General features: G+C 40.9%; 1 protein-coding gene and 2 long non-coding RNA genes across 4 annotated transcripts in view; 1 reads left to right on the top strand and 2 right to left on the bottom strand.

Annotated features, from left to right (window-relative positions):
- PTDSS2 (phosphatidylserine synthase 2) overlaps nt 1–27,312 on the bottom strand; it is a 66,713-nt gene that overhangs the window by 10,860 nt on the left and 28,541 nt on the right. The window contains exons 3-9 of one of the 2 annotated variants that reach the window (XM_020784087.3): nt 25,435–25,517; nt 15,276–15,343; nt 13,610–13,744; nt 10,025–10,075; nt 2,938–3,051; nt 1,852–1,970; nt 87–201 (exon numbers count right to left, since the gene is read on the bottom strand). In XM_020784087.3, coding sequence (XP_020639746.2) covers nt 87–201; nt 1,852–1,970; nt 2,938–3,051; nt 10,025–10,075; nt 13,610–13,744; nt 15,276–15,343; nt 25,435–25,517 — 685 coding nt within the window. Of the gene's footprint in view, nt 1–86; nt 202–1,851; nt 1,971–2,937; nt 3,052–10,024; nt 10,076–13,609; nt 13,764–15,275; nt 15,344–25,434; nt 25,518–27,312 lie in introns of both variants that reach the window. The other variant, XM_072985569.2, reaches the window with a different exon arrangement.
- Nucleotides 3,467–13,358, top strand: LOC140703075 (uncharacterized). Its single transcript, XR_013540726.1, has 5 exons — nt 3,467–3,739; nt 9,589–9,687; nt 10,580–10,673; nt 12,019–12,084; nt 12,730–13,358. It is a non-coding gene; the product is annotated as an uncharacterized LOC140703075 (long non-coding RNA).
- Nucleotides 6,086–10,009, bottom strand: LOC144586035 (uncharacterized). Its single transcript, XR_013540727.1, has 2 exons — nt 6,492–10,009; nt 6,086–6,351 (listed from the first exon to the last, which is right to left on the bottom strand). It is a non-coding gene; the product is annotated as an uncharacterized LOC144586035 (long non-coding RNA).

Genomic DNA, 27,312 nt, shown 5'->3' with positions numbered 1-27,312 from the left:
TGTCAAACCTTTGTTTAAAAATTAAGAAGGCACAAACAATTTTGGAAGTTATAGTTGCTATAAATGAAGACAAAAGAGATCCTTACTATAAAAATAATACCGCACACTGCTAGCCATCTGCGAAGGCTGGATGCTGGCTTCCACTCAAATTTAACCCAGCTATATGGTGTGAATTGGAAAGCAATTCTCTTCATTTTACCTCTGGGAGAAAATTACATATCTCATGTTACTGTGACATAAAGTTAGTACACATTTAAGTGTGCTTTCTAATTAAACATCTATTCAAAGAGACAATGGCTCAGAAATGTTGGGAATAATTTTAAGAATTTGATTAACATGAGTCAAATACTAAGCCCTGAATTTAGGAAGTTTACATTAATGTACCACCCATGAAATTATGCATAAAACACAGCTATGAATGTGCTTATTTGCATATTCAGAACACACTTCCTACATACTAACTAGACCAGTACATCATAATTTTGAAAGGAATATTTGATATAGCAACTAATGCCATTGTCAAGAAAGCTGTACAGGTTTGTTTGGAAATGATTCTGACTGAAATGGATAATCAGCTGTAGAAGAATGTTTACATTTTTGGTACACATTCATATAACTAATTTGAGAATAGTGATAAATATCCTAAGTTAAGATTGCAGGATGTATTCATTTTTCTATAAAAAATAAATTTGGCTATTGTACATTTCTACATAAAAAAGTAAAACCTATTCTCCCATTTTACATGACTGTTAGAGTACAAAGAAATCATACATAACTGTAGTGATAGGCCTTCTGAAATCTTGTTCTTGGGAGCAATATTACTTCCAATATAGGTATCTTTATGTTAGATGAGCAACGTGAATGGTATAACACTTTTCATTTGAACTTCACATTTGAACTGACTTCTCAAGCTTTAACATGTCATGGCAACTGCTTATTAGCAAGGCAGAGTTCATTGTTTCTTTGAATTGTTTGGTTTTATAATATGAGATGTATTTATACAAACTTGGAAGTAACAATCTTGTTTACATGAAATATTTTTCATGTCCAGGTCACTTTTGGTAGCCTCAACAGTGAAAGTGGCAAATCAGCTACCACCTGTTTTTCATCTTCTATACAAGCAAGCAAGCTCACATAATTTTATCAGTGTAATAACGTACAGTGGTGGCCCGCATGACGACGATAATCTGTCCCATTGAAATCGCTGTTCAGCAAAATCGTCGTCATGCGAAATCCGTTTCCCCATTGGAATGCATTGAAACCTGGTTTAATGTGTTCCAATGGGGAAAATACCTCGTCGTCCAGCAAAGATCGCCCATAGGGAAGCCATTTTGGGAGCACCGATCAGCTGTAAAAATGGCTGCCCTGCGAAGCATGGGTCTGGAAAACACAGGGCAGCCATTTTGCGAAGCCGACAATCAGCTGTAAAAATTGTCGCAAACAAATGGTTCGCGAAGCACGGACCTAATCAATGTCCAGTGAAAATCCCCCATTGGAATGACTGTGAATCGCTATAGTGATCGCAAAAAGTCATCGTTATGCGGATTCATTATTTATTTATTTATTTATTTATTTATTTATTTATTTATTTATTTATTTATTCCATTTATACTCCGCCTATCTGGTCATTTTGACCACTTCATCGTTTAGCGGGGTCGTCGACTTGCGAGGTACCACTGTATTTGACATGTTCACATTGTTAATGCCAGGTTAATTTCTCACATTTAGAATGCCGCCATTAATAATTTGGCTATTTGTCCTGCTAATTATAAATATTAGTATATATGGAATTGGAAGCTCTGAGATTTCAATCTTTCTATTTCATATATGAAAATTCACCATTTAACATACTTATATGTGGGAATATTCCAAAGTCCTTGCCATTTATATGTCTTCAAGGACAGCCAACTCAAAGTCTTCATTCCACAGTAAATGCCAAGTCCATTGCATAAGATTACATCCATAATCCACTAAAAAAAGAGGAAGAAGAAGAAGAATCACCCTAGTTTAAACTCTTGTTCCAATCTCTATAGCAATGGTTCCCAACCCTGGATAATCCAGGTGTCTGGGCCAGCACAGCTGGTGGTGAAGGCTTCTGGGAGTTGCAGTCCAAGAACTCCCAGGTTAGCCAAGGTTGGGAACCACTGCTCTATAGCATAGCAACAGTAGCAGTATGGATTTCTATGCACATGTGCTTTCATAATGAATGAGATACTTTTTAACTCATTAGATATTCCCATGTACAGTTCTGAAGTGTGTACATAATGCATGCTACAATCAAAATCAAAAGATCAGTTATATACCCACTGCTTAGACAGGAAATAATATTTCTCAATTCATAAAAACAAGAATTGATTTCATATACAGAATCAGTGTTTCATTTTCTTACCGCCAAATATGGAGATCATCCTACCACACCCTTTTTTGTTAGCTTCTAGAATAACTTGCATTGCAATGAACTTTGCTGCATCATTTAAGAGTTTCTCTGATGTTCACTTGTCATTTCCTTTACTTAGCAAGAAAACATGTTCTGAATTTTAAGTTGTGATGTTTGTGACTATCAGACATTCTGTAGAGATACACTATCTATTCTCTCTCTACTTGCAAATTTTCACTTTCTCTGTGACTCTTCCCTTGCTGGTTTTCTCCACTGCCGTGTATCCTCTGTTCATGTCTCAGGATAAACCATTAAAAAGAGAGATGAAATCTTGTTTAAATATTAGGAATGAAATCATTAAACAGAATATTTCATCTCTCTTTTTTTAATGAAGATAGCACTTTCTTACTTGCTACTTGATCCATCCCCTCCTCTAATATGATTGTGAGATCAAAATGAGCAGTCTCATTTTGTTGCAGCTCTTCTTAATTGTGGTTTAATGGAAATGGCTGTTTTCAGACCTTGTTTTGCATCTTATTTCTTTAGAAGGAAGTACTCACATGGTCCCACCAACATTCACTGAAGTTTGGAAGTTGATGTTCCAGACTGTACTCCAGAAATTCAAACATTACACTGATAATCATACACATCCACCAATCACGAATCATTAGTGTCTAAAGAAAATTTGGGAGAAAAAAGGGGGGGAAGGAAAAGTGAATTAGAACATTATCCCAAATCTTGATTACTCAGTAATGAAAACTTCTGAAGAAAGCATTATGCAACACACACCTCAAAAGAGTAACAGTCTGACTGGAGTTTTACTCCCGAGGTTACAGTAGTGTCCTTTGACAAGCGGGCAAAGACCTTTCTCTTCAGGCAGGCTTTCCCTTAGTGACTGGCTGTATGAGAATTTTTTTAATGAATTGTTGTGCCTTGCATGTTGTATCTCATTGCTTTCAGATGTGTTTTTAGTATTGATTTTATTTACCATTTTAAATATTTAATTCTTTTAAGAAAATATTTGTATTCTTACAGTTTTTAGCTTTTAAATATTGTCTTTTTAGTAATGTAAGCTGCCTTGGGTCCTTTTTATTTCCCAACAGGTAGGCAGACAGGCAGACAGACAGACAGACAGAGATAATGTTACAGGCTTGCAGCCATACCAGCTTACATTAGGAGAAGATGAATTTTTCTTGCTTTGCTTTCTGTATCACTCACCTTATTACAAGTGGAACATTTTTCTGTCTGATTCTCACATCAGCTTCCATTATTCTATGCACTTTACCTAACATCCAGATCTCTGTGCTCCTTTGAAGAGGACTATTTTGAGACCTGCAGAACAGCAGACCTCATAACTATCTGGTAAGCATTAAAATGGTAGACCCATTTTCAAAGAGGAAGACAAAAATCTTCTTAAGGTACTTGGTCTCTTTTCAAAAACCTGGGCTGGATCTTAGATATTTGCATTATGATTTGAAATCAAATGCAGAGTATTAATGCATACGTTTGAGCTGTGAACTAACTATTATACCCTGAACCAGTAAGAGTAGAAAAAATTCCCAGACTGGCCACTTGAAGTTACCTGTACATTACAGAGCAAGTGGAACCATTGATTTGTCACATGACTCAACTGGAAAAAGCTGTCTGGTGGTTAGGCTGCTTTGACTTTGTGATTCAGTAGATATTATCAACACCTTTCCTAGAAGATATAGTAAATGTAAAATACTGATGCTATGCCAAAAGGCAGAAACTATTAATACTGCTTTACTACAGAAGAATCCAGCCCAAGTCCCTTATGTAAATGTATGTGCAGGGGAAATGATGTCACTTGTAATGAGGCAACCCAGAATCCAAGCAAGAAGCTATTTCATAAGAAGCTTCTAAATAGTGCCCTCTCTGCAATCCTGTATTTCATAAGAAGCTTCTAAATAGTGCCCTCACTGCAATCCTATATTTCATAAGAAGCTTCTAAATAGTGCCCTCACTGCAATCCTAGCAGACACTCAAAATCCAAGCAATGAGTTCCCTGCTTGGATTCCAGGTCATGTGACTGCAGGATACATTATTTCCCCTATGCCTTGTATGTAGAGGATCTGTGCCTCTATTATACTACTAGTAATTTAAGCAGTAACAAGATAATCCAACTGGGCTGTTTACACACATCAAACATGCTTTTACATTGTATGTGCACATGTTTAGATGTTTATAAGAATGTTTACATGCATTTATGCCTGCCTTGTTCACATGTATGAACATCCTACTTAATTCAAGATACAGATCATGCACGTATCTGTAACTGTTCAGAATGAAAACAATTACAGCTGTGCAAATGGATGAACACATTACAATTTTTGTAATCTTGAAAATGAAGCCCCTTACAAGATGCCCTGAAGAGCTATAGTGAGAAATCCACAGGAGCTTTTCTGAGAGGTGATTCTGAGGAAGGCTGATATATTTGAGAGCAAGTTTAGTGAGACTACAGCAAAGGTAGAGGAGAGTACTGTGACCTTATGCCCTCACATGAAATTCATCCAGAACCAGCAGCTCTAAACTGTTCAGTCAGGAAGTAACTGGCTGCCGCCTACAATTACCTTCCTGCCCAGGGCTCCATAGGAGCAGGCAGGCCTGAGAGATCTACTTCTTCACCAGCACATAACTGATTTATTGCACTCTTATCTCCCTATCTTATTTCTATATAAACAGCTTGACTTTCTCACTACGTTGTTAAACTCCATTCTCCATCATTCCCCACCAGTCTGGCCAGTGGTAAGGTATGAAGGGAATAATGGTTTAACAACCTCTGGACGCCCACAAGTTCCACACTCTTGATTATAACATTTCTTTAAATTGTATATTTATCCAAAGTGTTCAAATAATATACACTCGTCTCCCAATAAATTGCTAAATAAACCTGAACAGTATTGTCCATTAGTGTTTCTGATGGGCTGATTAAAAACACACACACACAACCAAACATTATATATTTATAATATTTTAGATAGAAGTAGTAACTGTACTAAAGAGCACAATCCTATGTAAGCTCCACTGAAAAGACTTGGATATATTTCTGTATAAGCAAGGCAAACAGCAGTACTTGTACTGCTTGACCTTAAAAAAAAACCCAAACCACTTACAGTGGTGCCTCGACTTACGAATGTCCCTACTTACGACCATTTCGACTTACAACCGGAGCTTCCACTTACAAACACAAAAAGGCAGGGGGAAAGGGTGGGAAATTCTAATTGCTAACTGTAGGTAGCAACGAGGCTGCTTCTTTGTAGCGCTTTTATCCCAGCAGTTAGAGAGTGTGCATCTGCCTGGTAAAGTAAGATGCCGCTTTATGCTTTTAAAAAACTGTTCTGGGTGTTTTTGCAGCGTGGTTTCAGGCTGGTGGGGGTAATGTATCTGCACTGTGATGGGTCTTGGGAGTCGTTTGTTTTTTCGTCCCCCCACCCCAATTTCTGATGGGTCTTGGGCAGTTTGGTTGCTTTTTGGAGTGTCTTTTCCCATTTCTGATGTGTCTTGGGGGGGTTGGTTGCTTTTGGGCTCCCCCCCATTTTTGATGGGTCATGCATGCTTCCCTTGCTTTTTCCCTTTTTTTATTTCTGATCTGCTCCATTTGTTTTCTTTGCATTTCTGACCTGCTCCCTTTGTCTCCTGTGCATTTCCGATGGGTCTTGCATGCTTGATTGCTTTTCTTTCTTCCCCCCCCCCCTTTGGCCAGAAGTTTCCAATGAGACTTGCAGTGATTTTTTTTTCCTTTGGTGATTTTTTTCTTTGGCCCGAATGGATTAATGGTGTTTCAATGTATTCCTATGGGAAATGGTGCTTCGCCTTCTGACCATTTCGAGTTACGATCATCTTCCAGAACCAATTAAGTCCGCAAGTCGAGGCAACACTGTACTTTGTATCACCAAATTTCTTTTTTCTACTCTTTATTAACCAAAAAGTCTGAATGTTTGGGTTATCGTATACTATCACATATTCCTTTAGGGCTGTGGTTCTCAACCTTGGGTAATCCAGGTGTTCTTGGAATGCAATTTCCAGAACCCTTCACCATTAACTGTACTGGCTGGGGTTTCTGGGAGTTACAGTCCAAGAACACCTGCGTTACCAACGTTTGGGAACTACTGCTCTTGGTGACTGCATGCACTTTGAAGGAGAAAAAGATATTTGGATATACCGTATTTTTCCATGTACTGTATAAGACAATACTTTTGTCTAATATCTTTAGACTAAAAATTGTGGGTCATCTTATACATGGAAGTAAGCTGAGAAAAGAACAAAAACAAGTGGAAGGGAAAGCAGGGCTCAAAGCGATCCTGAAGCGCTTTGATCCCTGCTTTCCCCCTCCACTTGCTAAGCCCCACGGAACTTAGCAAGAAGAGGGGGAAAGCAGGGATCAAAGTGATCCTGCAGCGTGTTGATCCCTGCTTTCCCCCTCCACTTGCTAAGCCTTAGCGAAAGGAGGGGAAGGCAAGGATCAAAGCGATCCTGTGGCACTTTGATCCATCCCCCCCCACTTGCTAAGCCCCACTTATATTTCTTAATTTTGGGTAAGAAGTGGGGGATGTCTTATACACTGAAAAATATTCAGAAACCACTGTAAGAATACAGTGGTGCCTTGCATAGCAATCGCTCCGTATAGCGATGAAATTGCTTTGCAATGGACTTTTTGCCATCTCAAGAGCGATCGCTTTGCGATGGCCCCTATGGGGAAATTTCGCTTTGCGATGATCGCAGGCAAGCGATCATCGCAAAGCCCCCATTTTCAGCCATCTGATCGGCAGTTCCAAAATGGCCGCCGGGTAAACAAAATGGCCACCCGCTGTTTTGCCTCGCTTTAGAGGCACCGAAAATGGCCGCCGCAATGGAGGATTTTCGCATAAGGTTAGTTTTTAAGCCCATAGGAACGCATTAAATGCGTTTTAATGCGTTTCTATGGGCTTTTCAAAATCGCTTAGCGATGAAATTGCTTAGCAGCGATTTTTGCTGCACCCATTAACATTGCTAAGCGAGGCACCACTGTACCTGTATATTTCATTATGTTGTATCATATTATAACCAATATATACATACAGGGCTTTAAAATTTTTAGAATGTTTCACCAGTCAAAAATTTCACCAGTCAGCATGACAGGACTATAGCCTTGCACTTTATGTTTAAACTTAAATTTAAATTTAAATTAGGCACTTTCTACATAACAATGCGTACAAACCCAAAATAAATATACCCTCAGACTTGAGTTGCTTTATTACCTGCGTGCCTGTGGGGTCATGAAGTTTGTATTTTGAATGCCTTTCTTTTGAATGTCTCCAGCAAAAATAAAACTAAAAGCAAAAGCGCCCAGTCGTTTGGTTGAAATTGGCAGCAGGGAATCTCCATATTCTCCATCATGGGACTACTCTACATTTTCCTGCAGAACTATATATCTATGTGCTGCTTGAACTCTCTTCTCACGAGAAGAGGGCTGCTTTTCCTTTTGCAATGGGAAGGGGGAAGGGAGGATTGCAGGATCAGAGAGAGAGAGAGATACGGACTGAGGGTAAAGAGGCAAGGAGGGACGGAGGGAGCTGTGGCTTGTCAAGCAGCATTTTTTCACTATATATATTAGCCAGCACTTTTCCAAAGCTACAAGGATGGCAAAGAATTTAAGCTATAATCCCTGTCGCCAATAACAATAAGCAAAGTCTTAGCACCAAACAGTGTAGTATTATGGTTGTAGGTTTTTCGGGCTGTTTGGCTGTGTTCTAGAGACTTGGGACATTTCATAAACAAGATCAGCACCCTAAAACTCAACCCCAGGGACAGACTGATCAGCTTTGACATAGTAATCCTATTTACCAAGGTACCAATAAAGGACACTCTGACACTCATCCAGCAGATCTTTCCAGAAGACATCAAGTGCCCTTTTCTAACACTGCCTAATGACCAGCTACATTCAGTGGGATAATGATCTCTATGAACAGACAGATGGAGTGCCCGTGGGGAACCCCCTCAGCTTGGTTATAGCAAACTCCAGAACACAGCCAAAGAGCCCAAAAAACCTACAACAACCATCAGATTCTGGCCGTGAAAGTCTTCAAGAATACAGTGGTGCCTTGCATTACGTTAATTTGTTCCAACGAAATCGCTGTAGAACGAAAACGTCGTAAAGTGAAAATCAAAAAGCCATTGAAATACATTAAAACCTGGTTAATGTGTTCCAATCGGCTGAGAACTCACCATGCAGCGAAGATCCTCCATAGGGGCGGCCATTTTCGGGTGCCTGTGCAGCGAAAAATGGCTCCTAAACACAGTGGGGAGCCATTTTGAGCACCCGGTGGCCATTTTGAAAACCCAACGATCAGCTGTTTTGATCGTCGGGAAGCGAAAATCTGTTCCCAAAACAGGGAACCAATCATCACACAGAGAAATTCCCCCATTCAAAACATCATTTTGCGATCGCTTTTGCGATCGAAAAAAACTCATCGTAATGCGGATTCGTCGTTAAACGGAGCGCCCGTCTTGCGAGACACTGCTGAACAGGGTAATATTATTCTGTACCCAAAGAAGCTGAAGGACCAATATGGCTCAAAGCCAGAAAAATGAAGCCTCTTTGTGCTAATAAGAAAATAAAATATCTCAGAAATTTCAAAACTTTGTAAAGAACCTAACATGTTAGCTATTCAAATATGTATATTAAGAAAAATGTCTGCCCCAATTTTTTTTTAAGTGCCTTTCTGTTATTTTCTGGAAAACTCTGTAATTGATAAAAAACCAAATGTATTCTTTCAAACTCTCACTATTTCAGTTGTTTAAGGCACTTAAAGACACAAAATATCAAAAAGAGGGACACGTTTTTCTTAGAGTGTATATAATTCCCACAAAGACACAAATACCCAGATTGTTCTTCTTGATCCCCTGGACAGCAGACAAAACTACAGAGTAGTGGAATTATATCTTGCTGTTATGATGTTAAACAGTCAGCAGAGGTTCATATGGGCTTATCATAATTAAACCTCTGAAGGTTAGATCATTTAAATTCAGACTATTAACAGAACAAGAGTTTCCTGCTATAATCATTGCAGAAGAAACCTTGAAAATATGATCAACAGCATTTATGAAATAGAACTGCTATGGTTGTTTATCAAAAGAGAATATTTCAGTAGTATCAAGATTTTGATAACTTTTTACTTGTACAACTAACAATGCTTATCTTTGCTGTTTAGTTGTTAAGTCGCGTCTGACTCTTTGTGACCCCATAGACCAGAGCACGCCAGGCCCTCCTGTCTTCCACTGCCTTCCAGAGTTTGGTCAAATTCATGTTGGTAGGTTCGAGGAAACAATGCTTCTCTACCTATTTACCAATCAAGTGGGGAGGGGGATGCACATGAATGTGAATTAGCCCCATCACAGAAGCAAGGTGTTTCTGTAAATCTCATTTGAAAATACTTCAGCTGCATAAGGATTAATTATCAAAAAGTATGCAAGTATGATGTAAAAAGACTGCCTGTTAACAAACTGCTCTTCAGGTAGGAATTTAGATGAACTTTTTAGCAAATGACTGCCTTACGTAATTGATTTTGCACACTGGCAACACTACAAGAGAAGCAGTGTACCTTCAAAAGCTAACAACAGCTGAATACAGAAACAAATAGGCTTTACCTTTAGATACCAGCCAAGGAAATGAGCAGGAACAAATCCATCTAGTTTGTCCTATAATTCAAGCAGAATAATTAGGTTACACAGGTTAAAAATTTTAAAAAGTAAAGTAAATCCCAAAAATTGTTTACAATGATTACTGGAACTTAGACTACTGTGGGTGCCCCATATAATTTTCTCATAAAGTTCATAAAATATTTCAGACATTAAAAAAAGAAAACAAAATGCCATTAAAAATTTAAATTAAGGGATAAGACTTTTTATTGGTGGGAAGTAATATGAAAAAGGAAGGGGAAAATATTTCCTATAGTCCAAAGAGGTGCCAATGCTATCTAAAGGGAAGTGTTCAAATCTGGTATTTTAGATGTTCACTTTGGAATTTAGTTAGAGGTTAGAATACTGCTGCACTGCTATGCAAAAGGCACAACTTTTGGAGGCAAATTGGCTCAAATCAAGAAATCCCTGTAGACATTGTGTGATGCAGATTTTCATACTGGATATAGAAAAGCTTGCCTCAAAAGTATTGAAAAATTCATAGTTCAATTTTCTTTGTTTCAGCAGGCAAATGTTTCTAGCTTCAAAACACTATGGCAGACATGAATCCCTCTGGCAGGGATTCTATAAAGGTGGACATGTCCCAGAGGAAGCACTGGTAAGCTCCCATGGCTCTTTGATAATTAGCAACTCACATGGTGAAGGCTGTGTCTTGACCAGTGTCAAGAAGAGTAAAGCCATCTACCCATGGAGTCTTTTCATCGGCTGTCTTTATTTGGTGGTATGAGAGATTGTCGGTGTTGAGATCTCAATTGAGATGCTTTGGAGCTGGTTGTTTTTGGAGGAAAATGGCTCTTGGGTCATGGATTCTATAAAGGTTATCAATCCGCATAGACATGGTATTGGAGGAAGCTGGTTTTGTCCAGAATCTCTGTGTAGGACTAAAGAGAGATGGCAACATCGATACGTGTAACGGAGTGGTTGTATTTTTGGAAATGGGATCATATAGATGATAGCCTGGTTCTGTCAACGGTCGGTGGATCTGCAGATCAAAGAATTTAGTCATACGAATCATGTTGGGTATAGGTCTGGAAATCTTCTGCTGGTGACGGCGGATCGGTATTGACAATTTCCAACTCTGGAGAGGTAATACTGATGGAGTCTGTGGCCAAGGTCCATGGTCAGAGCCATCGAGGTTGCGTCTGGAGTTGACGGACTATCGATCAACTGGTGTCGAGAGGCTGAGTTTTATAGTATTGTCGGTTAAGAGTTGGAAAAAATGGAGGAGGCATGTCCATGGACATCTGTTGATGTTGAGGATCGTCAACATCGAAAAATAGTGGTTGAGCATCGACGAACCTAGATAGGTAGGGATGGACCTTGCTGTTGAGTTCAGTGTCGTAATGGTGCTGGGGTGAATGACTTGGATTTACCAGAGGACGGGAACAGTGTTGATGTAACGGAATGGAGAGAGTGTCCATGGACCAGCATGAATATTGAGGATCACTGATATCAGAGCCTGTGTCTCTGTGATGTCGAAATGGAGGTTGCTGATGCAATGGCATAGTGGTAGAATAAACAGACGCTGGTGATGCCGAGCATGAAGAGTGATTTTCAACATCTATTGTAGTAGGAAAGTATTGGGAGGCTGGGGCTGCAAAAGCCTCACGTGTGGATGAAATCTGCTCGACAGTTTGAGTTTTTTTTCGATACCAAGTGGGGAGCAGGTTAAGGTATAGATACCTCTCGGTGATATGGCCACTTCAACACCGATGGTTGTCGAGAGATAGGCTGACTACTAAGTGGTATTATCTCGAGAGGCGAGAAATAATTGAGGAGGAAAACTGATGAGTGAAGAGGGTTGATGCTGTGGCCAGAGGCCGAGTGAGGGGAAAGGGGGAAAAATCTCTGATGATAATAAGTTTGATCTAAGTTTTTTTTTTTTAAAAAAAAGACTGATAGGAAGGAATCAAGAATAAGCTCTCTTTCTCTTTTACTCATAGAAGCAGAATTATGAGGCTCTCAACGTGGCAGTTGAAAGAAACTGAAAGGGGACGTTTGGTGCCAAGGTACTTATATGGGTGGGGAGGGGCATATTCTAATGTATTCATTGCTACTGCAGAAGCTCTAGAATCTTCTGATGAGGCTCTGCGCAGGTGTGAATCACCCAGGGTGTGATTCACAGAGGCCACGAAGAACTATTGACTCTTCACCATTGCTGGACCACGAGCTGAGACACATCCTCAAGACTATGAGATTATGAGGCAGTGATTGGATGCTTGGCAAGACGGCACTAAGCTAAGACTTGCTGAATAAAAATAATGTACTTTGAATAACCTCTTGACACGCCAACCTGGTACCATCTAGAATTCTGAGCAGGCATTAGTCTGATCGGGTTCTCAACAGAACTGGATGGCACTCTGGGATACCAGTAATATAGTCCTTGTTTTATTTTGCTTGTCAAAGATAGATATTAACTGTAGGTTAAAAAAATTACCCATAAGATAAGTTTTTGTGATTGTCCAGAAAGAGCCAACAGGCACCAAGCTATGTGCAGGGTATAATTTTAGAAAAGGTATTTAAGCTCAAAAGATAAAGGCAAAAAAGGCCTTCGAATCTGAAAATCACTTGAAAGCCTGTTATAATGAACTCTGGTGAACAGTGTTTATTGAACTTGCATGAGTATGTTGTTGTTATGCTATATTTGTAACCAGCGTGCATGGAGCCGCCGACCCCCCCAATGAAGGGGAAAATGGAGGAGGACGGGGCCGCCGTCGTCACCACCGCAAGGGGAAAAGCCGGGCTGTCGTCATCCTCGTCTGAGGGTAACAAAAACGAGGAGGAGGCGCTACCATCATCCATGCCGTGAGGGAGCAGGCCGGGTAGGTGGGGCTCGTCAGCCTTGGGAGGCAGCCCATCTAGGAGAAGGAAAACTCCGATTTTAAACCTCCACTGCCTTGTGGCTATATCTACTGATGGAAAAGGCTTCAGGAGTTAACCTCGAGGCAAAATCTGGAGCCAGAGTCCCGGAGGTAGTTTGTGTCGTTCTGGCAACTCCTGCTACGTCACTGGAACCAGTTGTATTGTCTATTGCCTCTCCATTGGACTATTTCAGCAACGCGGAGAGGGGGGATTTGCTGCTTGGGTAACAGCCTATCCTCCATATTATTTTATCCAGGCTTCGTGCTTTGAAGAGGGCACTCTCCAAGTCCTCCATACAGAGCACGTTACCACAGTCTCTCGAGACTGAAGGATGCCATTCCAAATTTGTATCTCTCCCTTCTAACTTTCTGAAATCTTGTGTTATAATGCAACATGTTTTATAGTAAAGAAGTGAACTGCAGCCTGGTTGTATCTATTCATCATTATCAGATCATTGTTATGACAATGCAATTGATGCTATGGTTAAGAACATCTGTAAAGCATTTTATTGCTATAGTACATATAAGAAGGCAATCTGACAATGTTAAAAACTCTAAAGATGGCAACACTGAGGTGGCATACTTTGGGGAATCCTCATCCCAAGGCATACGATGAGCACACAAACAAAAAATACTATTACTGATTTAAGGTCTCTCAATCTTAGTATCTTACCCAAATATTGTGAAAGGGATCTGTTTTATTGTCTGGATCATATATAAGGCAATTTCCGCCATAGTCTCTTTCAGGCAAGGGTACTCCTAAATTAGGATCTATGAACTTCATAAACTGTCTTCCATCATGAACAGTCTGCAGAATTAAATTGTATCTATTAGAAACAGTTAAGACATGTTATAAAACATGACAGAATAGAGAAATTCTTGAACAATTATTTTTACATGTTAAGCTGGTAACAAAGATAAAAAATCCAAGTCGTTTTAAACAGAGACATTGGAAACAAAAAAATTTTCACATTCAGTTTCATGACTTCGGGGAAAAGACTGAAGGCAGAAATTCAGGAGTTCATACACTGCCTAAAGAATTGAAATGACAACTTTATAGCAAGTTGACATTTCACTACAACTCAGTGTTTCTCCTTCCTCTATTACTGCACTAGGAAGTCTGTTTTTATGATTCTCTCCTTTGATCTTTAAAGTTGTAGACTCCAAAGGGAGAATGACCTTTGCATGCCATCTTTATAACCCAGCCCTGTCTAGCAGAGCACCTCTGCTATATGAAATTGTTTTCATGGGTCACAGACATTTAGGCAAGTGGTTATTACAAGGCTGCAGCTCTGTAAAGAGCTGTACTGAGCCAATGTTGTGATTCAACATCTGTCAGAAGAAAATGCTCTGAAATGGCTTGAGATCTCTGGAGCTCTTCGTGGGAGTTATTCTTGCAGAAGGTCTTAGAAGATATTTTAGCAGGAAATATCTGCACATTCCACATTCTTTGGTTTAGTCTCAAGTGAACTCTCTCTACATGCTCTTGGGAACTTGTTCATAGGTGCATTTATGAAATTCATAATACAAGAGTCCCCCACAAAAATTCTATGCAGTATAAAGGAAACAGACCCATTCTAGTTCTGTAGGAAGAAGAAAAAATGGAAGGAGGTGTCTGCCTTTTAATTTTGTTTATGTGGTTGTTACAAAGAACATAATGGGAAGCAGAGTTCTGCCTTTTGATTTGTAAAAAGGACATAGCTAAGAGGAAGAATGGATACCTCTTGTTCATTTTTCAAGAATGCTCTAAAGTGTATTTCCCACTGGAGCATCTTATTGCACTGCGCAATACAGAAGCCAGTGAGAATTTAATTATATAAATTGTATTATTATGGGGCAAGAACTTAACAGTATACAGAAAGTCTTAAGGCCCCAGCATATCCACTTTAAAAAGTTGCAATAATCAGCAATAAGAAACACCTCTACGTCAGACCCTCGAGAGGTACTATAAATCAAAATGGACAATACTGGAACCCCATGAGCACAGGGGTTAAGTCCTCTAAGTCAGCAGTCCCCAACCATTTTTGGACCTCAAACCAGTTGGGGGTGTGGGCTCTGTGTGTGGGGTGCACCCCCACATTTGCGGAGGGGCGTGTCGCGCTTGCGGAGGGGCATTTCGCACTCACGCCCATGCCCGTGTGACACGCCAACTCGCAAGCACAACACGCGCACCGTGCATGCATGCGGGGGGGGCAGAGATCCATGTCCGCGGCCCAGTTCAAGGAAGCCCGCAGACTGGGGGTTGGGGACCCCTGCTCTAAGTGGAACAATGGCAATAGAACTAATTACTAATGAACATAGTGTCTAAAGTTTAAGATGCACATTTTAAAAATTCTTACCTGAAAGAGTATGAAGATGAGAAAAAGCTCATACACAACACTGACACATAACCAAAACCTCCAGTAGGCTAAAGGAACAAACAAACAAAATGAAAATATATATAAAACAGATTGGTTTATCACAGAATATATTTTCAGTTAGTTACAGAACAGCAATATATTTTATAGTTATCATGATCCCCACATGGCCCGTGTTTCACCAAACTAAGAGCTCAGGCTACATGTCTTTCAGCTGCCACCAGTTGATTAGATCAACAATACCTATTATTAAGAATCGAGTTCCAGGCCATATGTCATTTTAAAAGAATCAGAGAAATTGTTTATTGTTACAGGTGTAAACAAAACAAGCAATGTTGTTAACTCTTAAACATTCTCCTTTATCGAATCTCAAACACCACTCCCCCCGCCCAAACTCGAAAACTCTCTCAATCTCTTTAACTCCCTAACTCCCCCCTCCACCTGCTGAGGTGCTTATATTTCGTAACTCCGCCCCTCCAGCAATCCCATTGGTCTATGCAGATGGTATACGAATATTCATGACATGGGCGAATGCCACAATAGTAAATAAAGTATTTCCAGGAAACCGTATTTTTCAATCAGCCTATATTTTGGGAAAGAGTGTTCACAGACATATTTAACAGCTCCATAAAGACAACAAACTTGGAAAGACAGAATGAATGCTAAGATTTTTAAAGGTACAGGACCTGTGATGAACAAAATATCTCCTTTCTTTCTACAGATACCTGAAAAAAGACCCCCTGCGTTGTTCACAAGTACATGACAGAACTTTTTCTTAGGTAAATGCTTCCTGACCCTGGTGCTTCATTTTTACTCTGCTAAGACTATATAGGGACATGATGGCACTGCGGGGGGTAAACCACAGAAGCCTCTCTGCTACAAGGTCAGAAGATCAGCAGTTGTAAGATCGAATCCACATGACGAAGTGAGCTCCTGTCACTCGTTCCAACTCCTGCCAACCTAGCAGTTCGAAAGCATGCAAATGTGAGTAGATAAATAGGTACAGTGGTGCCTCACTTAACGAAACCGCATAGCAACGAAGCTTTGCGACGATCGGGTCCCTGTTTCGCTTACCGATCATCGCAAAGTGACGATTTTAAAACAGCTGATCGGCGGTTCCAAAATGGCCGCCGGGTTAAAAAAATGGCCACCCACTGTGTTCAGAGACGGATTCCTCGCTTAAGAGGCAGCAAAAATGGACGCCATATGGAGGATCTCCACTTTAAGGTGAGTTTTAGGCGCATAGGAACACATTAAACAGGTTTTAATGCGTTTCTGTGGGTTTTTTAAATCGCATAGCAACGAAATCGCTTAGCAGCTATTTTTGCTGCACCGATTAACATCGATATGCGAGGCACCACTGTACTACCATGGTGGGAAAGTAACAGTGTTCCGTTCTAGTCATGCTGGCCACGTGACCACGGAAACTGTCTATGGAAAAATGCTGGCTCTATGGTTTGAAAATGGAGATGAGCACCGCCCCCTAGAGTCAGACACGACTGGACTAAATGTCAAGGGGACCCTTTATCTTTACAGTGGTGCCTCGCAATACGACGTTAATTCGTTCTAGCGAAATTGCTGTAAAACAAAAATGTCGTAATGCGAAAATAAAAAGCCCATTGAAACACATTGAAACCCCTTCAATGAGTTCCAATGGGCTGGAAACTCACCATCCAGCGAAGATCCTCCATAGGGTGGTCATTTTCTGTGCCTGTGCAGCGAGGAATCCAACCCAGAAAACAGCGGGGAGCCATTTTATTTACCCGATGGCCATTTTGAAACCACCGATCAGCTGAAGGAAAATCGTCGTTTTGCAAAGAATCGGTTCCTGAAGCAGGGAACCGATCATCGCAAAGCGAAAAAATCCCATTCAGATCATCATTTTGCGATCGCAATTGCGATCACAAAACGATTGTCATAATGCGGTTTCATCGTAATGCGGGGCAATCGTAAAGCGAGGCACCACTGTACTTTTAAGCCTATATTATTTTTACTTTAATTTTTTTCTTCTAGAATTTTTTTAACATTTTGCATACATTTAATCTTTTTTAAACCCTGTACATAACCTCTTTTTGGATGCACACCTTAACAAGGTGAAGAGATCTGAAGTAACAAACATTACTACAGTATTTTCTTTCTTTTGCATTTCCTCTCTCCACTGTGCTTTGTCCAAGTTGAATTCAAATTCTAAGTGCATGGATACAACCCTCTTTTGTCATATCAGGCAAAAGCAAATGAAATGAAACAAAAGACAAAAAAGACAAAAACATGTGGCACCATAAAGACCAACTATTATATTGTAATGTAAGCTTTTGTGGACACATCCACTTTGTCAGACATTAATACACACTGCTGTCAACTTTTGCTACAGCAGCACATTGGCTTCTGAGCAGGCATGTCAACGCTCTGGAAGATGAAGATTTTTTTGTCACCTTGAGTCGCGTGCTTTTCAATAAAGTATGGCTCCAGTAGTTTTCTAAATGTCTGTTTACCTCCTATCCTGATGTTATTGGGAAACTGCCTTTGTTGTCTTCTTCATGGATTGCTGCCTTGTCGTGGCGAAGGGGCTTGAGTAACTCAGAGAAACTATGGGCTATGCCGTGCAGGGACACCCAAGACGGACAGGACATAGTGGAGAGTTCCGACTAAACGCAATCCACCTGGAGTAGGAAATGGCAAGCCACTCCAGTATCTTTGCCAAGAACGCCCCATGATCAGAAACAAAAGGCTAAAAGATATGACGCTGGAAGATGGGCCCCTCAGGTCGGAAGGCGTCCAACATGCTACTGAGGAAGAGCGGAGGACAAGTACAAGTAGCTCCAGAGCTAATGAAGTGGTTGGGCCAAAGCCGAAAGGACGCTCAGCTGTGGACGTGCCTGGAAGTGAAAGGAAAATCCAATGCTGCAAAGAAAAATACTGCATAGGAACCTGGAATGTAAGATCTATGAACATTGGGAAGCTGGAGGTGGTCAAACAGGAGATGGCAAGAATAAACATCGACATCCTGGGCATCAGTGAACTAAAATGGACAGGAATGGGCGAATTCAGCTCAGATGATTATCATATCTACTATTGTGGACAAGAATCCCGTAGAAGGAATGGAGTAGCCCTCATAGTCAACAAAGGGGTGGGAAAAGCTGTAATGGGATACAATCTCAAAAATGATAGAATGATGTCAATACGAATCCAAGGCAGACCATTCAACATCACAATAATCCAAGTTTATGCACCAACCAGCATTGCTGAGGAGACTGAAATTGAACAATTCTATGAAGATTTACAACATCTTCTAGAACTGACACCAAAGAAAGATGTTCTTCTCATTCTAGGGGACTGGAATGCTAAAGTAGGGAGCCAAGAGATAAAAGGAACAACAGGGAAGTTTGGCCTTGGAGTTCAGAACGAAGCAGGACAAAGGCTAATAGAGTTTTGTCAAGAGAATAAGCTGGTCATCACAAACACTCTTTTCCAACAACACAAGAGGCGACTCTATACATGGAAATCACCAGATGGGCAATATCGAAATCAGATTGATTATATTCTCTGCAGCCAAAGATGGAGAAGCTCTATACAGTCAGCAAAAACAAGACCTGGAGCTGACTGCGGTTCTGATCATCAGCTTCTCATAGCAAAATTCAAGCTTAGACTGAAGAGATTAGGAAAAACCACTGGGCCACTCAGGTATAATCTAAACCAAATCCCTTATGAATACACAGTGGAAGTAAAGAACAGATTTAAGGAACTAGATTTGGTGGACAGAGTGCCTGAAGAACTTTGGATAGAGGCTCGTAACATTGTCCAGGAGGCAGCAACGAAAACCATCCCAAAGAAAAGGAAATGCAAGAAAGCAAAGTGGCTGTCCAACGAGGCCTTAGAAATAGCAGAGAGGAGAAGGGAAGCAAAATGCAAGGGAGATAGGGAAAGTTACAGAAACTTGAATTCAGACTTCCAAAGAATAGCAAGGAGAGACAAGAGGGCCTTCTTAAATGAACAATGCAAAGAAATAGAGGAAGATAACAGAAAAGGAAAGACCAGAGATCTGTTCAGGAAAATTGGACATATTAGAGGAACATTTTGCGCAAAGATGAACATGATAAAAGACAAAAATGGGAGGGACCTAACAGAAGCAGAAGACGTCAAGAAGAGGTGGCAAGAATACACAGAGGAATTATATCAGAAAGATGTGGATATCCCGGACAACCCAGACAATGTAGTTGCTGACCTTGAGCCAGACATCCTGGAGAGCGAAGTCAAGTGGGCCTTAGAAAGCCTGGCTAACAACAAGGCCAGTGGAGGTGATGGCATTCCAGTTGAACTATTTAAAATCTTGAAAGATGATGCTGTTAAGGTGCTACATTCAATATGCCAGCAAGTTTGGAAAACTCAACAGTGGCCAGAGGATTGGAAAAGATCAGTCTACATCCCAATCCCAAAGAAAGGCAGTGCCAAAGAATGCTCCAACTACCGTACAGTTGCACTCATTTCGCACGCTAGCAAGGTTATGCTCAAAATCCTCCAAGGTAGGCTTCAGCAGTATGTGGACCGAGAACTCCCAGAAGTACAAGCTGGATTCCGAAGAGGCAGAGGAACTCGAGACCAAATTGCTAACTTGCGCTGGATTATGGAGAAAGCCAGAGAGTTCCAGAAAAATATCTACTTCTGCTTCATTGACTATGCGAAAGCCTTTGACTGTGTGGACCACAGCAAACTATGGCAAGTTCTTAAAGAAATGGGAGTGCCTGACCACTTTATCTGTCTCCTGAGAAACCTATATGTGGGGCAGGAAGCAACAGTTAGAACTGGTCATGGAACAACTGAGTGGTTCAAAATTGGGAAAGGAGTACGGCAAGGCTGTATATTGTCCCCCAGCTTATTTAACTTATATGCAGAATACATCATGCGGAAGGCTGGACTGGAAGAAACCCAAGCCGGAATTAAGATTGCCGGAAGAAATATCAACAACCTCCGATATGCAGATGATACCACTCTGATGGCAGAAAGTGAGGAGGAATTAAAGAACCTTGTAATGAGAGTGAAAGAGGAGAGTGCAAAAAACGGTCTGAAACTCAACATCAAAAAAACTAAGATCATGGCCACTGGTCCCATCACCTCCTGGGAAATAGAAGGGGAAGATATGGAGGCAGTGTCAAATTTTATCTTCCTGGGCTCCATGATCACTGCAGATGGAGACAGCAGCCCTGAAATTAAAAGGCGCCTTCTTCTTGGGAGGAAAGCGATGACAAATCTGGACAGCATCTTGAAAAGCAGAGACATCACCTTGCCAACAAAAGTCCGAATAGTCAAAGCTATGGTTTTTCCTGTCGTGATGTATGGAAGTGAGAGCTGGACCATAAAGAAAGCAGACCGCCGAAGAATTGATGCCTTTGAATTGTGGTGCTGGAGGAGGCTCTTGAGAATCCCCTGGACTGCAAGGAGAACAAACCTATCAGTTCTAAAGGAAATCAACCCTGAGTGCTCACTGGAAGGACAGATCCTGAAGCTGAGGCTCCAGTACTTTGGCCATCTAATGAGAAGAGAAGACTCCCTGGAAAAGACCCTGATGTTGGGAAAGTGTGATGGCAAGAGGAGAAGGGGACGACCGAGGATGAGATGGCTGGACAGTGTCTGCGAAGCAACCAACATGAACCTGACACAACTCCGGGAGGCAGTGGAAGACAGGAGGGCCTGGCGTGCTCTGGTCCATGGGGTCACGAAGAGTCGGACACGACTAAACGACTAAACACACACACGCCTTTGTTGTCATTTGGTTTTTATGCTGTTAGTGTTTTTAACACTATTGGTCATATAATATGTATTTTAACTTATTGTCAAAATGCCTAAATAGCGTTTTTGCTCTAACAGGTGGCAGGTAGATAGGCAGGCAGGCAGGCCGGCCCAAGCAAGCAAGCAAGCAAGCAACTAACAGGCCATCACAAAACAAGTTCTGCTTCCGGTATGACGCTGCAACGAGAGAGCAGCAGGAGGACGGAGCTCCATTCTCTAGGCTGAATTCCGACTTGTTTGGGACACCTTAGGTAAACCACCCTAAAGAGGTGGTGAAATGGGGGAGAAGCCTGTTGACAGCAGTTGCCCCCATTTTGAACCAGGAAACTCCCTAATCAACCAGAAAAAAACTGGACACTAATTGGACATTTAATCACACTTCAATGAAGTAAGTTTGGTATTACTTTGGCATTAGAGACTTAACAATTTTTTCTCCTATAATCCTTATTAGCTAAACAAATCTGGGAGTTAAACCTGTTATGTTATGGGCCAGTGCCGGTCCGTGGCCTGAGCCAGACTGGGCCATGAAGACAGACCTCCGCCCCGCATGCACTCCCCTCCCCACAGCTGCTTTGTGCATATACATGCCAGTGATGGCGTGACCAATCCCCCACCCCTTCACGCATGCGCCGGAGCGCCCACGCAAAGGGTGGAGGGGCGTGCAGACGGGTGCTCTGGCACATGTGCGAAGGGGTGGGGGAGCGATTGCTTGTGTCCTGGCATGCATGCACTCACCACCACTTTGTGCATTGCCTGAGAGAGAGCGCTCCTTCACATGTGCACATGAGGGCGAGGGGTGCCCCGCCTTCCTCAGCTGGTCTGTGGTCCTGAAAAGGTTGGGGACCCCTGCTCTAATGTGCCTGAGCATTACAGCATAATGAGCACTACAGATGGCAAGGTATGCAAAAGAGATATGGAAAATAAAAGTGTCCCTATCTGAATGCCCATTCAAATCCACAAAGTTTTTAACTAGTTTTTGCTGCTTGCCTCACAAATACCCAGTGGGCATAATGTCTTTTTCCTGCTGAAAATGCTCAGACTTGTAATTCCAGTCCCATCCTTGATAGGAAAAGTTATTCTGCTATGAAATTGGAATGCTCAACACTACTTCCTTGCCCCAGAAAATGTCTAGTGGGGAGAAAGCATTTAAGATAGCACAACAAGTACCTGTGTATGCTTTTCAAATGCTCAAAAAGAATGCATACAAATAATGTAACATTGACAAGCACTCATATGAAGTCCAAGCAACAGATCTAGCCTCTCTTAAGTAATACACATGTATCCTTACTTAGAAAAATTTCTCTACAATGTCAATTTGCTCCTTCACTTTCCATTCTATTACTGTCATTAACTGTTTCTCCTTCACAACTCAAGTTAGGATAATGGCCAATGTTCCATTTTATGTGCTGCAAGTTGTAGAGAGCATTTAAGTCAGGGGTCTCAAACTCAATTTACCTGGGGGCTGCTGGAGGCAGAGTCTGGGTGAGGCTGGGCCGCATCAGATTTTCCACCAAGTGGAGCAAGAGCCCAAGGAAGCTGCCCAGGAGTTTCTTTAGCCCAGCTGGGGCTCCGAGGAGGAGGGGCATGCGAGCCCTCGTCGCCGGCCACGACCCCCTCCCTGGCTCCGTGTTCACTACCACCACCACCACCACCAGCAGGACGAAGAAGCGGAGAAGGGAGGGAGCGCAAGCAACCGCCTAGCCGGGGGGAGGGGACGACATACAATTAAAAAAAAAAATCTCACAGAATCGCCTTGCCAGAGGAGAAAAGCACCCATCAGTACCTGCAAAATTAAACAGAATGGGGCGGGGGGCCCACAGTTGTGTGCGCATGCACGCATGCAAATAGAGGCGCTGTCTCGGGAGAGAGCTGGCAAGCGAGGTGACGCTTTTTTTTAAACTCTTGACAACAGAGGACACGTGGGCGCTTTGGGGGGCAGGCAAGGTGGGGCCCACAAACTATCATCCGGCGGGCCGCAAATGGCCCCCGGGGCGCGTGTTTGAGACCCCTGATTTAAGTAATTGCCGTTACATTTGTAATATCAAATTGTGCTTAACTCAGGAGTGAAAACTGGACACTTATTCCTCTGACCCGTTCTGGCTTGCAAATTCTCCTAAACAGATTATACAAGTTGTTGTAATGTGCCATCAAGTTGCCTCCAATTTACAGCAACTCTATGAATAAGCCATCTCCAAAATGTCCTGTCCTCAACTGCTCTGCAAAACTCTTGTAAACCCAAGCCCGTAGTTCCTTTAGGGAATAAGTCCATCTCATATTTGGTCTTTGTCTTTTCCTACTGCTTCCCACCTTTCCCAGTATTATTATTTTTCCTGCCTTCTCATGATGTGCTCAAAGTAGGACACCTCAACATTTCTGCCTCCAAAAATAGTTCAGGCTTAATTTAATCTAGGACCCACTTGCTTGTGTTTCTGACAATCCAGGGTATCAGCAACAAGTGTGCCAGCATCACATTTTAAACAAATCTAGTTTTCCCCTGTCCATTTTCTTTGCTGTCCAGCTTTCATACCCATACATATTGATTGCTGTACCAAGGTATACAAAATCACTAACTCTTAATTTCTTCAGTAAGGAAATTACTGTTACAAAAGTATGTTAAAAATGGCTAAAATGAAACCAGTATTGCCAGAAGAGTTACATATTCTCTACAGGAAATTACCTATAAAAGTATGTCTACTGTACTTCTAACTGAAGAAATAAAAAACATGTTGAGCAAAAATATTAATACCCTGAACAAAAGCAAAACAGAACAAGCTGCAAAGGGGAGTTACCGGGAGATGGCCCAGGTGTGGATCAGAAAGAGATTCCAACTGATGTAGAGTTTGAAATATTTGTTCCCTAGGACAGTTGGGGTCAGTGAAGAGAAGGACCAAGTGGAATATGACCAAGAGTATGGTAATCACTCTACCCTCCACTACAAAATAACTATGGGTGTATGTGTGGAAGGATAAAACACCTTTCTCAGATATAATCAGTTCAGGGCATAAAAGGGAGACAGGAACCCAACAAATTGTGTATTTTTCCACTCACCACAATCTCTTATGTTCCCTGATTTTTTTACACATGCAGTTCTTCAGGTATGCTGATAAAATTCTCATGTGCTATAAAATCCAAGCATAAACTAGTTAAATTAGACTTAAGCTCTACCACATCCAGTGATCTGATCAGTGATTTAACCTCAGATTAATGTTCAGAGGACAACAAACTGAGATATTTAGGTTATGATAAATATGCAACTGGGGGATTGATACAGTGGGGTCTTGACTTAAGAACGGCTTGAGTTAAGAACATTTTGACTTAAGAACCACTCTCATAGGAAAATATTGACTTGACTTACATACTTAGATTTGAGTTAAGAACTGAAAAAAAACACGTGGGAGGCAGGGAAAGTGCAAAATTGGAACTTTCAGTTAACTGTTGGCCAGTGAAAAGGGTGCCTGTCTGCTTCCTCACTCCTCCTAGCGTTTAGAGAGTGGATTGGGAGTCTTCAGACTGCCTGGTACTGTACTGCCTGGACTGTATTTTCCCTGCCTTCCCTGAACCGTTCTTGACCTAAGGGAAAAAAAAAATATCCCCCTCTAGTGGTTGACGGCAGAATAGCAGCTTCCCATTAGTTTCTATGGACGGAAAAGAGCAGATACGGATCAAATGGTTTTCAATGCATTCCTATGGGAAATGCAGATTTGACCTGAGAACTTTTTGACTTGAGAACCGCCTTCCAATACGGATTAAGTTCTCAAGTCAAGACCCCACTGTATTACCATTCAGTTTAGAATTCACTTACTGTGCAACCCAAACAAGAAGAGAAAGATACTGAAAATGATGGTAGAGCTGACACATCCCTAATCTCTTTGTCAAGAAGCTAAATGGCAAATAGTAGAGTTCAATGAGTATTCAGTGGTAAGCTCCACTGTCCAATACAACTTACTTTACTTTGTCTTTGACTTTCAAGACCCATTACTGCAATAATGTACCATACAACATGACTTTTTAAGCATTACTTTCAACATGTGCTTCCCATAAAATCTAACAAATCTTTCCCCAAGGGTTTGAGAGTGTTATGGGGAGACAGACTGCCCCCATTCTGGTTCTGCTGAGACAAGCAGATCCATGAATATAAAAACTTTATTGGATTCCACCCTCTCTGACTGCACGCTTAGTCCATGGAGTTAATTCAGCTCAGAATTTCAGTACTATGCTTTTGTTCCATGTATGTTGTATTAATGAATTTTCTATGAAACTACAATACGAGGCAGGACTAACGCCTGCAAGCTTACATGTGAATATAACTAATATTATTTATTAAGGATTTTTTTATGCCATGAGCAATTTTGATTACCTGGATGAGGTCTTGAAAATGGCCCATCTTTAGCTTGAGTGACTCCAAAACACAAGAAAACTAATATGCTGGCAACAATACCTCTGGAAAAAAAATCAGAACAAAACATTATCAGTGTATATTTGCTCATAAGATGAGATGTTATTATTAAACCAGTTTTCTTTGAACATTCACAGATCATTTGAAACCAGAAATATATTACTAATGATTAATCTGAAAACACTTAACCTTGATAACACTGAAGAATTATTATGTCTATTCATACAACAGTAATATGTTAGATCACTGTCATTAATAGGCAAGCTATTTAAATTCATGTCAAGATTTAGAAGCAGAAGAAAAAATATATTTGTTTTATACAAAATACAACTCTTATTAAAACCCACATTCAACAACTCCTTTGATAGTTGAAGAAACATGCAAAACAGACCTCTTAGAAAGGCCACTGAGTTACAGAACTCCTTGAGCTCAATATCATATTTAAGTTTTGTTTGTCTCACTACTAAGCTCATACCTACATTCATCATCTATTTGCCCTGCTTCTGGTTTGAGGAAAGAAAAAGGGTCTTGTTTCTGATTAAATACTAAGTTTCAAAGACACCGGGGCAGCTCTGAAGCACAGCACAAGTACAGGGATGATTCTATGTCATATTCTCCCCACTGGGAGAAATACAGGGTCATTTGTTTTAACAAAATAGAATTATATGTCACAGAAAGGGAGCAGAATGTACTCCATGTTGAGCAAATGCCTTATTTAATGATAACATGTGGGACCAATCAAAATTAAACATGTTATGACAGAGTTTGCATTTTATTTATTCAGTTTATTTATTTATTCAATTTATATTATTCAATTTATATGCCGCCCACACTACCCAGAGGTAGTGTGGGCGGCATATAAATTTTGTATCAAAATTTTGATACAAAGTTTTATTATATTTGGTTTACAGCAAGCATGAATTCAATTTCTCCTTGAGTAACAAGATAAATCTTAATTTTAATTATTAGACAACTAGACAGTGTCAGATACAGTAAAGTCAAACTGTGAAAAGTTCACATTAGTTTTCAGAGTTCAATGATTCTATAAATGGAATCCAATCTATATAGATTATTTATGACATTGTATCTAGTTATGGAAAATGTAAAGAACTAAATGAAAAGCTCTCACTTTCATTAAGTGTTCCATAAAACAAAAATTAACAGGATTTTCACTTAATTTACAAGAAACTTATATTGATCATGTTAAAAGTACCATAATCCTAACAATTCAGTAGTTCTGAGTGACAAGCAAAGACAATGAAGGTTATATGCTAGGACTACATGTTGGACATCCAGAATATCCATATATACTGAGAGTAAATGGTCAGCCAGAGGGCATGGTTCATAAACAACTCACACTAACTCTTTGGGGGGGGAGAGAACAAGAAGACCATCCTTTCCAACTGAGCTTCACATCTTTAATGCTTTGCAGTAAATCTCTACATTTTAGTAAAATATCTTATTATCCACTTATTATCAACTCAAAATTCAAATAGAACTTGTCGTTTACCTGGGCTATTCGATATGAGTAAGAACAAAGATGTGGCAGAAACAAAAGACTGTTAATGTTATCTTGCAAAAAAGGCATGCAGCAATTTGACTGAAAAGGGGGCTTGACAGACCCCTTTTCTGTGAGGTTTTCTTTTTCAAAATACTTCAAAATGGAAAGCTACATCCTCTGTTTTATTAATGATGGGGGTGAAGTTCCCTCTAAGCTGGGCACGCACATGCGTGCACATGCCTCTGCCTCCCTCTGCACAGCTGTCTTCCCCTTCATGCAGCAATCGCATTAGGTTCCAGTTGCGACAGAATCCAGTGTGCAGGGGTGGGGGTGGTGTC

The sequence above is a fragment of the Pogona vitticeps genome, chromosome 1 (genome assembly GCF_051106095.1).
Source record: "Pogona vitticeps strain Pit_001003342236 chromosome 1, PviZW2.1, whole genome shotgun sequence".
Lineage (NCBI taxonomy): Eukaryota > Metazoa > Chordata > Lepidosauria > Squamata > Agamidae > Pogona > Pogona vitticeps.
This window is presented reverse-complemented; position numbering and strand designations above follow the sequence as displayed.